Source organism: Lithobates pipiens, unplaced genomic scaffold (genome assembly GCF_037356315.1).
Source record: "Lithobates pipiens isolate NorthernLeopardFrog02 unplaced genomic scaffold, aLitPip1_a1.2 Scaffold_3, whole genome shotgun sequence".
NCBI lineage: Eukaryota > Metazoa > Chordata > Amphibia > Anura > Ranidae > Lithobates > Lithobates pipiens.
Window position 1 is genome coordinate 127,611,204 of NW_027507790.1, and position 13,558 is coordinate 127,624,761.

Below are 13,558 nucleotides of genomic sequence, written 5' to 3' on the forward strand. Positions count from 1 at the left end.
ACTTTCCTGGAGCATTCCAGTCCCTGGTAGTGCTACTGAAGCAAACAATCAGCTATGGTTGGCAACAAAATGTGAAATGGGGTGATACTTTTCTGTACCCACTGTAGAACAGGTGCATTGTGTGCTAACACACAAGTGTGAATAGGCCCTTGGTGTTGGTTTTCAGTATATTTAGTATATAGTTAGAGTATCTCCTTTTAGTTCTATTCATTTAGATTTGAGAATAAATTTAAAAGGGATATCGAGACCCAAAGTTACCTCAAACTCCCTTTCCCTTTTTAGGGCATGTCCATTTTTTTTTCTTTAACACTGTTTTTGTATAAAGAGTCTGCTTTTTTATTACTCCTTGTGATGTCATCACTAGGCTTGTAAAATTTTAGCAGGAATAGCTTCTGGAAGGAGGCATCAGCAGGGTGCCCTACATAAATTTTTATTGACATGGGTACACCCTCCAGTACTACATCTTCCAAGAACCCTTTATACACATTGCTGAGGCAGCATTTTATGCTGAGGCAGAGGATTGGGATAGATCAAGTTCTGTATTTCAGCATGTGGCTGCAAGGACTCGAGTGGGGCTGCAAATGCTGCTGGGGATTTCAGTGTAACAGCGTCGGCATTACCATCCAACAGCAGTAAATTAGGAGCTCGCTGAGTTTCTGGCAGGTTCACCAGGTATTTTTCCATACTTGCAATCACCTATTTCTCACTGTTAGGAACAGCATGAGCAGCAAAATAAAAAGCTGAGGAACTCTACTTTTCAAGATCTTACATTGTTGTTAAAACGAGCATTCCAACACCACCATGTTTAACCCCTTCCTGACCGCCGCACGACGATATACGTTGGCAGATTGGCACGGGTAGGCAAAAGGGCATACAGGCAAGTCCCCTTTAAGATGCAGCATTGTGAGCATGCATACATCTGCCATAAACAAGGCATTTCCCTGTTCTGCCTAGTGATATGACAGATCACTGCTCCATCTCATCGGGAGCAGTGATCGCTCTTGTGTATAGAAGCCCACACACACGCACACACACACAGAATCACTCCCAAGACACAACCCCTTGATTGCCCTCTAGTGGTTAGTTAATGCTAGTGTCCTTTATAGAGTAATCAGTGCATTTTTTTAGCACTGATCGCTGTATAAATGAAAATAGTGTCTAAAGTGTCCGGTGTGTCCGCCATAATATCGCAGTCCCGATAAAAATTTAAGATCGCCGCCATTACTAATAAAAAATAATAATAAAAATGGCATAAAACTATCCTCCATTTTGTAGACGCTATAACAAACCAAAACTAGAAAAAATGTGTTTGACTTGACATACTTTTTAACTTTTGTTAACAAAATAAGGTTACATTTATAATGGCTATTCAAGCCATTGTATTTAATGGTATTAATACATTTTCCATTTCAATCCATTGCTAAAAATGATTTTCCTAATTTGTATAAAAAAAATAATAATCAATTGTGGTTTCCTTATAGCCCTGGGAGACAGTTGCAGAAGTAAAACTTTTGTACAACATATTTTCTTCAATTAATTTTTTTCCTCTAACTTTTGGTGCTGATTTTGCTTATAGCAGGCAGTCAGCTCTCAGGAAGTAGAAAGATAGTTTCCTTGTAGTTCATAATAATGTCCGGTTCCAAGAAATCCATCTACCGGTATTTAGCTGTAATGTAAAATTTTAATAGTATTTTTTTGTATAGTTCCTTTAACCATTTTCTTCTCCTTCAACAGAAACTTGCAGTGACCTGAACTCTGAGCTGCAGAGGGTATTAACAGGCCTAGAAAATGTGGTTTGTGGGCGGAAGAAGAGCAGCTGTAATTTAACAGTGGCAGATGTGGACAAACATATTGAGCAGCTCACAACTGCCAGCGAGCACTGTGACCTGGCTATCAAGGTAATACATTTTGGTTTTCTATTGCAAAGAAATTTCCAGTATTGCTGAATTTCCTGTATTACAATTGAAATAAAATAATTAAGCTAATATACCTGCATATATTTTTGTACAATGGTTATTTGTGTTGATTTGATGTTTTCTTTGCTTTTTTGTTGGAATATTGTTATAATGAATACTTTTGTCACTAGGATTAACGCTGCCTTTTTTTTTTTTTTGAGCTCTCCCATAATGTGGTTTTATTACTTGTTTATCCTGCCAGTTGATCTGTAATTTTTCCACTTCCTTTTACAAAATGACAGCGTTGTTCCCTCTGCAGTGAGATTGCACAGTGGCATTGTCAACTTGTGTATAGTGACCCGGACATTTTGTTATAAATGTTTTGTCTAAAAAAAAAATTCAATTGGCATGGTGTCCTTCCAGATTATCACTGACCTCTCATCCCAGCCACATTCTTTCATGAGAGTGCAAAGGAAGGGGTCACATCTGCATACATGACACACGAGAGCTAGAACTAAGGGTCCAGCATTCACACACACGCACACACAAATATCTCTAAAATCGCTTACATTTTTCCCATTTGTACACAACACATGCATATCATTCTCTCGCTTTCTTTTAACTCTTTTAATTTTTCCTTGCTTAACTTATGCTTTCCTTATTTTTTTTCTGATATCCTTTGCATCCAATGTATTGTAATACCATACTTCATACTGTACCTTCTATGATCAGACAGGCAGCTATCGTGCTCATCCCATCTTCCCTCACTGACAACATCTAAAGCATTCTGTTTTAACTGTAATTTCTCTGTTTCTTGGCTTTACTAGTTGTAGTGCCTGACCCCAAATTCATCCCACAACTTAACCTCAAAATGTCCCTTTCTGTCTAGTGTTATCTGTCACCCTTGATCCATCCTGCTCACATAGATATCTGTTTCTCTAGCTTTTTACTCTGCATGATTCTTAGTCCCTGTGGACTTGGGTAACTCAGTTACCCATTGTGGATCCCTGTCCACTTTAACCATTAATCTAGGGCAGTGATGGCGAACCTTGGCACCCCAGATGGCACCTTGGCACCCACATTTCCCATGATGCTCGTGCACTCTGCAGTGTAGTTGAGAATGATGGGAAATATAGTTCCAGAACATCTGGGGTGCCAAGGTTCGCCATCACTGATCTAGGGGCTCAGTATAGGCAGAACTGCACCTTCGGTTCATATATATTGCTCCTCTTGCACTGGGTATTTTTGAGGGTCTTTTACCCTTTATTCCCTGTAATGGAATTTTGTAAGTTCTGTATATAATTTTTTTCCATTTTGTATGTATTGCACACTGCCCTCACTGTGCACGTGGCACTAATAATGTTTTCAGTATATATTTGCATTCTTTTGAGACCTGATTAGAATTAGCCTGCCTATGTAATGCCCTTGTTACCATAAACCTACAATTGTAATATTAATGTGATAACTACGTAATCATTTGTTTAAAAACTTTCAATTGCATCATAATAAAACAGAACAGTTATTTGTAAAGATACGGAGTGTATCTTTTTGTGTCTGTTCCTTACTGCAGTAGTTATTAATTTGGAACCACTAATCAATATGAGGATGTATGGGTCAAGGGTAATTTTGAAAAAGCTATATTGTAAATGGGCTTCAAAGTAAACCTTGTGCAAAGGATAGGTGCTGTTGAACATGTTTGGCTATGTTGTGAAAAAGAGCCGGTGTCAAAAGGTATCCTTTAATAAATTAGCCTCATAAAGTTTAACATGTATGGAAGAAAGCACAGTGAAATCGACAGCACTAGCAGATGATCATGGATTTTATGATGCCGTTGCTGATGCTTGTAACTGGACTTGTTTGCAAGAAATAATTTTCGTTGTAAAATGAGCTGTTTTTTTTTTTTCCTTTTTCCTTTTTTATGGAAAGACGGTGGAGGAAATAGAAGGGGTCCTGGGCCGTGAATTGTATCCTAACCTGGCAGAAGAAAGGTCGCGATGGGAGAAGGAGCTGGCTGGACTTCGGGAAGAGAATGAAAGCCTTACTGCTATGCTTTGCAGCAAAGAAGAAGACTTCAACAGGACCAAGTCTACGATGAATGCTATTAGAGAAGAGCGAGATAGACTTCGTAGAAGGGTAAGAGCAGTGCTCGTTACTGCATGCACAGGTGACTGTCACACTGGAGTGCATAGCTGACCGTATGCCAGTAAATTCAAAGGTTTATTGTTACAATCTTACGAACAGATTCCAGCATAGGTTAGGCCAAATGTCATATCTTAAATGACTCTCTTAGCACCGGTTTTGTACCAACAAATGTGCTTTTTGTACCTTTTTTTTTTATATATCTGTCCCTGGCCGATCTCATGATAATTACCTACAGTACAATTGCCATATGAGGGGGCTTTTTGGATAATGGTAGGGATTGCCACAATAGGTCAATGCTCATATTTGCAGCAGGATCTCTGCAGAAACGGAAAACATCCGGAATCCACTACAGAGAATTTCTTGGGATTTATTTAGAATTGTAATGAGCACTTCAAAAGTGTACATGAGTACTGAGTACTTATTACCATGTCAATTGATGATTGAGATGGCCCAAAATATTCCTTTTGTAAACTGGGGAAGTTCAAATTGAGTATATATTTAAAATGATTAAGTAGAGTTATCTCCATTGAACTAATATAAACATGTCAAATTATTTTGTAAATCTAAAGATAAAGGCAAGCCGTCGCTGTATACAAGTCCTTGACTTTTGCTGTGAAATGCAATGCTATAACCTTCCTATTTTTTTTGGTCTGCAAACCTTCCTGCCACATTAAATTACTTTTGGGCAGACTTGAGTAGAAGGTTGGGAGGGCTTGGAGCCTATGCCCAGCAAACATGAGGGTTGTGTAGAACTTTTGCTCCATATATCTAGTTATAATGACTGGTTTGACATGTTGGCATTTGGTCACTTAGAAATGGGGTTGGTGAAATGTTTTTTTAAAGGGTAAGTTGAGTCAAACACGAACTATACTTTAATCTATTCCCACACCCATTTTAAACCTACTCTATATACCCTGTAATAGAAAGATCTGTATACCTATTATGAGGGTGCTCTGGTGTGGTCACATGATCGGGTCCCAGCGCCTCTTCAGTGAAAAGGAGAGATTGTCAACAACCGCTGCAGAGTCTGTGCAATGACCTCATCCATAGGCTTAAGCGTTACTTAACCCACAACAGTAAAATTAGTCTGTATATGCAGAAAAGCATGCTTGTTATACTCGCTGTGGAATCTTAGGGGCTAATCCTCCACATTGTGTAAAAGGACTGTTTGATCCTGTCTTCTCTGATTCTCCCCTTCTTCCACAGTCCCCTGATAGTACAGAACTTTGGGGGGGCTCTGCACATGCTCAGTTTGGTGTGTATTGCTAGAGGTTTTTTTTTTTTGGGTGGGAGGGGGTGCATGTGATCAGCACAAGGCCAATCGGCACTGTCCAGACAGAGCGTCAGGGGTCCTACAGCCTCATAGGACAGTCGGAGGAGAATGAAAACAAGACTGCTATATACTACTGATGAGAAAAGTTATTTAGCAGTTTATATTTACAAAAAAGAATTGCATTTCCATGTTCTGTGTACTGTAGGAGACCATATATAGTGAATGCAGGGTTCCTGGGGTTAGTAACACTTTTCTATGGGACAACCGTTGTCAGCTGTTCCTCCTCTACACTAAAGCCAGTGCTGGTACCTGATTATGTGACCAGAGTGGAGCACCTTCAGCATAGCTAAGTATACAGATCCTGCTGAACAGGTCGAATTTTGATCCATCAGTGGGCAGGCTAGTACTTTGAGCTATATATCAACTTCAGTGCAACCAGCTTGTCCATCTCTTTCATGTGGGCTGTGTAGAACTTTAGCTCCATATATCTAGTTATAATGACTATAGTGATAATTGTATTATGACAGCGGGGAGATCTCCTGCTGTTAAGTCCCATACACACTATCAGATTTTCTGCAGATTTTTTCCTTCAGATTTACCAAACCCATATAATATGAGGTCAAACCTTAGGAGTTTCAATTTGTATGCAATCAGGCAGGCCCTTGCACTACATGATTTTGGTAAAGCTGAAGACAAAAATCAGCAGAAAATCTGATGGTGTGTATGGGGCTTTAGACTACAATAGTGCAGCGGGAGGGTTTCCTCCATCAACATCGACTGTGTTGATGGTTGAATCGAGCGATTTTCTTTCCATAAGCCTGTGGTTGAAGGAAAGAAAATTGCATAATGTATGGCCTGCCTTACTGGCAGAATTGCCAAGTGAAAACTAAAGCAGCTACCACATCTAAGATTTAGTAAGCTACAGTATAACCCATCATTGTTTTTGGTGTAAAAGCTGTGTCACATACTTACCATGTGCATTATGATGGTCTGTTTGTCCCAACTCTGTCCAAAATCATAATTCATTCATACTACTTCAAAATACACAGCTAGCCATGGCTGGTTATCTTAAAATAACTATCTCTATTGTATCCTCTTAGTATGGGTATGTATTATTGGTGCCTGTTTTTTGTTGGATGCATGAGATGGACCATGTAATCTTCTTGTAAAACAGACATCTGTCATAACATATGTCATTTTTGCATGACTGATGTGTGGTAGACATTTTGTGGCTATATATAAATTCAGTTCTGTGTTTATATTTTCAGCTCTTATGGTGCTACAAAAATTGTGCTAAAGCTATGTGAGATAGAACGAAAATAGCTGTAGGTAGTTTTTTTATTAGCATAAAATTATATACTATATATTGTGTCAGCATGTTTCTTTTTATTGAAAATAATTTTTATAGGCCGTACACAGATACGCAATGAATTTTAGACATATGAAAGTATGCATCATGGCATAGAATATATGGGCAAAATCCAGGTGCTCTGTAAGTCCCCTAGAGCTGCATAGGTGGTAAATATAGTGACTGTGGAGTGGGCACATTGCAGCCCCATCCTTACTGGGGGTCTGTTAACAGTTAACTTGGTGCACCACTAAAGAAGCAATAGAGCTACAGTGGGGGAACCTCCATCAGCGGACCACCCTGTGGTATTGGGTCTAGGCAAACAGGGTTTATAACACACAGAAAGAATAGATAAAATAGAGAAGAGTTGAGGAAAAGATAAACAAGGAGAGAATCTACAGGAAGTGAGAGAAGGAGGTGGCAAAGTTTGGTTATCGGGATGGGTAGTTGGAGTCTGCTTGTCGCAGATGTTTCCACGCAAGAGGACGCATCAACCCTCAAGGTTAAATTGTCCATAGAGAGTAATTTAAATTTTCGGAGAAATATTGGTGGATCTACAGATTCTAGAATGGTTGCTAACTTTCCTTTAAACAGTCTCTGACCAAAGTCTGTTTGGCAGCTGTATAGATCGAGGTCAGAAGCTTAATTTGGTCAAGAGTACAGCCAGGTTGTTTAAGAATCAGAAGAGCTTCATAGGGATTCTTGGGTACTAAAGCGCAGTACAAAATAAACTCTGGTCCAAATACATTATATTCTAGGGCCCCCTCCCTCCATATTTGTGTTAAAGTGCCAGCTACTTCACAATCTTAATAGCAATGGTCCAAATCACCCTGGATGGATTTATCCAGTCTGTAGGGTACCATCTAAACAATTTATAGTTTGCTTCATTAAATGATGAGTTCAGTGATACCTTCACAATTGTGTTCCAAATCTGGGTACACTTTTGTGGTTTAAGGAGACCACCCAAATCTTTTTCCCATTAGAAAACATAGGAGTAGGACAAAGTCATCCCCCCAAAAGAGCACTAACCGTATCATGTTTTGATGTTGGAAAGATATACTATCTGTGCTGCCCATGATAACCAAAATCTGAATCTGGTTGCTTTGAGCTATGCAGACATTTCTTTGGAATGCATTCAAACTGATTTTAAAATGATGATTTAAAAAAGAAAACAAATTAACAATAGTGGGAAGGTGTTTCTTATAACAATTTGGGTAAAAAAAAAAAAAAAAAAAAAATTGGCTAGGTCTTCAATGACCCACTTCACCTCTCCTCTCACAGGCATTGCATGTAAGCAAAGATCCCTATTGCACTCATATTAACACTTATTACTAGGCTGTGCGAGGAACCATGGGGGGGGGGGGGGGGGGATCCCAAGGCTTCCCAAACAAATCCATCTTTATTCTTTCTACATTTTTTATTTGTCTTTATTCATCTGTCTGATTCACACAGTGTGTGACAAAGCTGTAGGGATGAAGTGCTAGCCGGTGAGCCACCATGCTCTGCTTTTTTTATTTTGCTAAAGCCAACAGTTTTATACTATACTACCTCACAGGTCCTTGCATTTATTTAATAACACAATTGATTCAGTTTGGTCTGCTCGCTCTTTAGCCAGCTACGCACAATCCACAGAAGTGTGTGAAAAGAAAACAAAAATAAATTTTGTTTATCTGATATAGGTAAATCAATCTGTTACATTTGGTTAAAAAGAGTTGATAGATCAATAGGTCCGCTCCTTTTGGCTTACATCAGTAATCATACGAAGTGCTCTCAATAGGTTTTTCTGTTCTTGCAAATGTAATTAAATTAGGTGTTTAATGTATTCCTTTAACAGATTGTGCTGCTTTGCAGAGCAATTGCTAAGAACTCATGTGCATGATGGTGTTTGTGTGTTTCTCACGGCTCATTAGTAAATGAGGTAATCATTTCCTCCTGCAGGATACCTGCAGCGTCAGGCTTCTAAACTAACACAGCTTTTTGGTTTATGAGAATGGAGTGGAGGAGTGTGAAAGGTTTCCCCCAGAGAAGATACAGGATACATGTTGTTTTCCCGGAACCCCAAATCCCGCAACATAACTATGAAGAAGCCTTTTAAAGTTAGATTAGCCATACACTGGAAAACCACCTCTTCACCATCTGAACTGCAGTTGTGTGTTCAGTAATACACTTATATACATATGTCTCTGAACTGCTGCTTTGTCATACATTAGACAATTTTGTTGTACAATTTCTTTTAGATTTACTAAAACCATATAATATGAGGTCAAACCTAAACACTTGAAATTTCTATGCAATCAAGCCAGCTCTTGGACAAGCTGAAGGAAATTGAACAATAAAATTGTTATAATATATGGCTAGCTTAAGACTAAGCTCCTGTACACACGATCGGACATTCCGACAAAATCAGTCGGAATTTTTCCAAAACTGGTGTTGCATACACACAGTCGAACAAAGGTGTCAGAAAATCCGATCGTTAGGAACGTGATGTGACATTCGTTTGTTGCGACGGGACTACGTTGGGGCTAGTAGCCAAAAGCTTTGGTCTCGTAATTTGATCTGAGCATGCATGGCACTTTGTCCGATCGGACTTCTCTACAAACGATCAGGAAAAAGTCCGATCGGATTTTATTGTCCGAAAATTTGAGGTCCTGCTCTCAAATTTTTTCAGTCGGAAATACCGACAGAAAACGTCAGAGCCCACACACATTCGGATTTTCCGAAAAAATAATCTGGTCGGACCTTTTCCGTCTGAGTTTCCGACCGTATGTACAGGGCATAAGGCTGGTTGAAATGCATTAGCATGTCCTGGCTGGATTTTACCCTGTGATTTAATAAAGTAGATTGTACAGCCTGAGGATGTGTCAGTTTTTGCATACAGTTAATTTGGAACGCATATGGGAGCCTCAGCTGTAGTGCCATCATTTACACACATACTGGATCCACCTCTCGTTCATTGAAAGGACCCTATTATTATTGTTATACAGGATTTATATAGTGCCAACACTTTAGCAGCACTTTGCAACATTAGGACAGACAGTACAGTTAGAATACAATTCAATAAAGTGGTAATCGGAGAGCCCTGCTCGTTAGAGCTTACAATCTAGGAGGCAGGGTCAAGTTATACAAAAGGTAATAGCTGTGGGGGGATGAGCTAATGGAGACAATAGTGCAGTTGTTAGATGGATGCAGGATAGGCTTCTCTGAACAGGAAAGTTTTTTTCAGGGATCGCCTAAAAGTGGATACATTTGGAAGCAGTCTGACAGATTGGGGTAGCGAATTCCACAGGATGGGAGAGGCTCGGGAGAAGTCCCGGAGGCGGATATGGAAGGAGGTAATGAGGGAGCAAGAAGCAGGAGGTCTTGGGAGAAATGAAGAGGGTGATTAGGTTGGTATTTTGAGTAGCCGGGCCAGAGTTGTGGATGGCTTTGTAACTTATTGTTAGTATTTTGAATTAAATTTGTTGTGCAAGTGGCAGCCAATGGAGGGATTGGCAGAGAGGGATAGCAGACGCTGTGTGGTTTGTAAGGTGGATGAGTCTGGCAGCGGCATTCATGATGGACTGAAGGGGGATAGTCTATTTAAAGGTAAGCCAATTAGGAGAGCATTGCAGTAGTCAAGGCAAGAGATAACCAGAGAGTGAATCTGGAGCTTTGTGGTTTCATTGGTTAGAAAGGGACATAGTTTAGAGATGTTGCGTAGGTTGAAGCAGCAAGTTTTGAAAAGTGATTTGATGTGGAGCCGAAAGGCGAGTTCAGAGTCCAGGATAACACCTACCCACGTGTGACGTGTGAGGATGGGTGGATGGTTGTGCCATTGCTCTTGACAGAGAAGTCAGGGGAAGAGGTACGTGGGGGAGCAAATATAAACTCAGTTTTGGACAAGTAGAGTTTGAGGAAGTGGTGTGACATCCATACAGATATGTCTTTAGTAAGTTAGTGATGTGTGAGTATACTGATGGAGTGAGTTGAAGGGTGGAGAAAGATTTGTGTGTCGTCAGCATAGAAATGATATTGAAAGCTGTGAGAGGCTATCAGCTGACCCAGGGAAGAGTTATAGATTGAAAATAAGAGGTCCAAGAACAGAACCTTGGGGGACCCCAACGGAGAAGGGAAGAGGCATGGAGGAAGTAGAATTGTAATTGACACTGAAGGTGCGTTGGGATAAGTAGGATGAGAGCCACTGAAGAGCATAGTCACGGAGACCAAGGGAGTAACGTTTTTTGTGGAGGAGAGGGTGGTCAACCGTGTCAAAGGCAGCTGAAAGGTCCAGAAGTAGGAGTACAGAATAGCGTCCATTGGTTTTTGCAGTTAGTAGGTAATTTGTGAGTTTAAAAGAGCAGTTTCTGTGGAGTGTTGAGGGCGAAATTCAGATTGAAGGGAATCAAGAAGGTTATTCTTAATGAGGTGGTCACTCAGTTGGTTGTAAACCAGGCGTTCAAGGAGTTTAGAGGAAAAGGGGAGCAAGGAGATAGGGCGTAGGTTGTTAAGATTGGTAGGGTCCAAGGATGGCTTTTTAAGTATGGGGTTGACCAGTGCATGTTTTAGAGCATTGGGGAAAATGCCAGAGGTCAGGGAGAGGTTGAAGATGTGGGTTATAGAGTGTAGGATAGAGTCAGAGGACTGGATGAGAAGGTGTTACTAAGCATTGTAAAATAGGTCTGCTTGTCAGTATGGTGGAAAGAATAGTATTTATGGAGGGCAGATTTGTATTGGTTGAAGTCTTTGAGAGACTTAGTCTTGTGCCACAGACACTCAAGAGCGCGACTACGTTTTTTGTTAATTTTAGTGTCATATGTTTGCCAGGGTTGTAGGGGTCGAGGCCTGATTTTGCCTGTAGTGAGGGGAGTGAGCTTGTCCAGGGTGGTGGACAGGGTTTTATTGTAGATGAAAGTGGCTTGATTGGGGCAGGACAGGGCAGAGATTTTGTCAGAGGTGGTCAGTAGCAGAATAGAGGAGAGAGAAGAGTTGAATTTGCGAAAGTTTCTACGGTAATGTAATGGTTAGGCGATTGGAGGGAAAGGTGGTGGAAGGTGGGGAGCGCGATACAAAAATCTGACAACAGACCGTTGTCCTCTGAAAATTTACTAGCCTGCCATCCAACATTTGTTGGCCAAAAGTTGGACAACAATTGTCTGATGGAGCGTACTAATGGTCGGATTTTAGACCAACTGTCTGTCATCACACAATTCCCTGACGAAAATCTGATTGTGTATGAGGCTTTAGGCTGGTCATACATTATACAATTTTTCTTGTACAATTTTCCTTTAGATTTAACAAAACCATATAATATCAGTCAGTCAGACCTAAACACTTTACATTTTTATGCAATCCGGCATGCCCATGCGCTACGTAGTTGAAGGTAAATCTAAAGGAAATTTAATAGGGAAATTGTATATTGTATGGCCAGTTTAATTTTAATGATGATCAGTGTTTCAGCAAACTAAAGGTCCTTTTCAGTTGGGGTTAACATCTTTTAAGGTTTTTTTTTTCTAAAATTTAAAATGAGGCTTAGCTGCGTGGTTATTTTGGATGCAGATGGTGAAATCCTTATTTCTAAATCTTTTTTCCTTGAATTTTGTTGGTATTTTCTAGTTGTTCACAAACATGAAGTGTTCTGTATCTGACTATTTTTGGGAGCATTAGGCCAGAGGTAACTACTTCATTATAGTTCCGCATCTGTATGAAGAAGAACAGACAATGTGAGAATGTTGAAAGATTATGAATATAATCTTCGATGGGAATGAGAATCTAACCACACTCATTAAGTGATTTTCTCATGTTGACAATTTTCTCTTTGATGTTAAAATCCACAAAATGAGAACATTCTGGAATCTTGGCAGTTTGGCTAATTATCCATTCCTAGGTGCGGCCTGCAAAGTCTGTAAGAGTGGAGACTGACACTGACAGTCATTTAATGACATTGGATTTAATCCACGCTCTAGTGAATGCTAACCAGATTTCAGTGCTGTCACAGTCACTGAAAAGGCTTGCAGTATACAAGTAAATGAGCTTTGTTTTCTCCAGCTATAGTTTACAATGGAAAATATATCAGGAATATTAATGCTTCTGGCCACAAGAAAAAAAACATGGAGGAAGGAGTCCCATGATCCATAATAATCAGTAATGATACACAAATTGCCCACCCCTCAGTTGGACTGCTTTTTCATGTCCCAAACCTTTAAAAACAGCTTCAGTCCTGTGACCCCCAATGGATAATAAAACAAGAAATTTTGATTGTGCGGTACAGAACAGAAAGTCCTAGACCAGTAGTTAAATGCCACTACCTTCAAGTGATTGGACACTGGCAAAACTTTGCTTGGACTGCCCCTAGTGCATCTTCATATAACGTTATCAACGCCATGGGACTTTGCTAGTGTCTGTATGTGATGGACTTCATTCCTTTATAGAAGTTTTCTAAACCATTCTTTATTTTTCTTCACTATTACCAACACTTCTATCAAGAGCCAGCTGCGTATTGTCTAAGGGTTCACTAGCAGTTTCTGGATCGGTTACCCTCAATGTACATCCGAGAAATTGTATCCAGAAACACGCATGAGTGGGACTAACTTGTAATGTAGTGTGGTATAACAAGTGTAGTGAGCCGCAGGGTGCTAGAGAGGCCCAGGGCCATGGTCAATTTCTGTGGCACCCAGAACCTGAAGACCCCTTTTGGGGTATGCTCACCATGATAGGTGAAGTTTAGTCCCTTCTAGGAAGCTGCAGCATGGATAAGGTAAGACGGGTTTTCCCTGTATTCATGACTGGGTTATCTTTTTACATGTGGGGTATTCACTTTATTGTGTTATCCCCCTGTAAATATCTACTATGCTGGCGGTAGGTAACGTTATTATAATGTTTGTTTTAAATTTGGCAGGTCTTCCCCACACGTCATTGCTGGTG

The 13,558-nt window shown here is 40.1% G+C and overlaps 1 protein-coding gene across 4 annotated transcripts in view; it reads left to right on the plus strand.

Moving 5' to 3' along the window:
* MCC (MCC regulator of Wnt signaling pathway) overlaps window positions 1–13,558 on the plus strand; it is a 523,846-nt gene that overhangs the window by 414,138 nt on the left and 96,150 nt on the right. For all 4 annotated transcript variants that reach the window (XM_077462268.1, XM_077462269.1, XM_077462270.1 and 1 more), the window contains 2 exons: window positions 1,735–1,898; window positions 3,822–4,028. In XM_077462268.1, coding sequence (XP_077318394.1) covers window positions 1,735–1,898; window positions 3,822–4,028 — 371 coding nt within the window. The remainder of the gene's footprint in view (window positions 1–1,734; window positions 1,899–3,821; window positions 4,029–13,558) is intronic.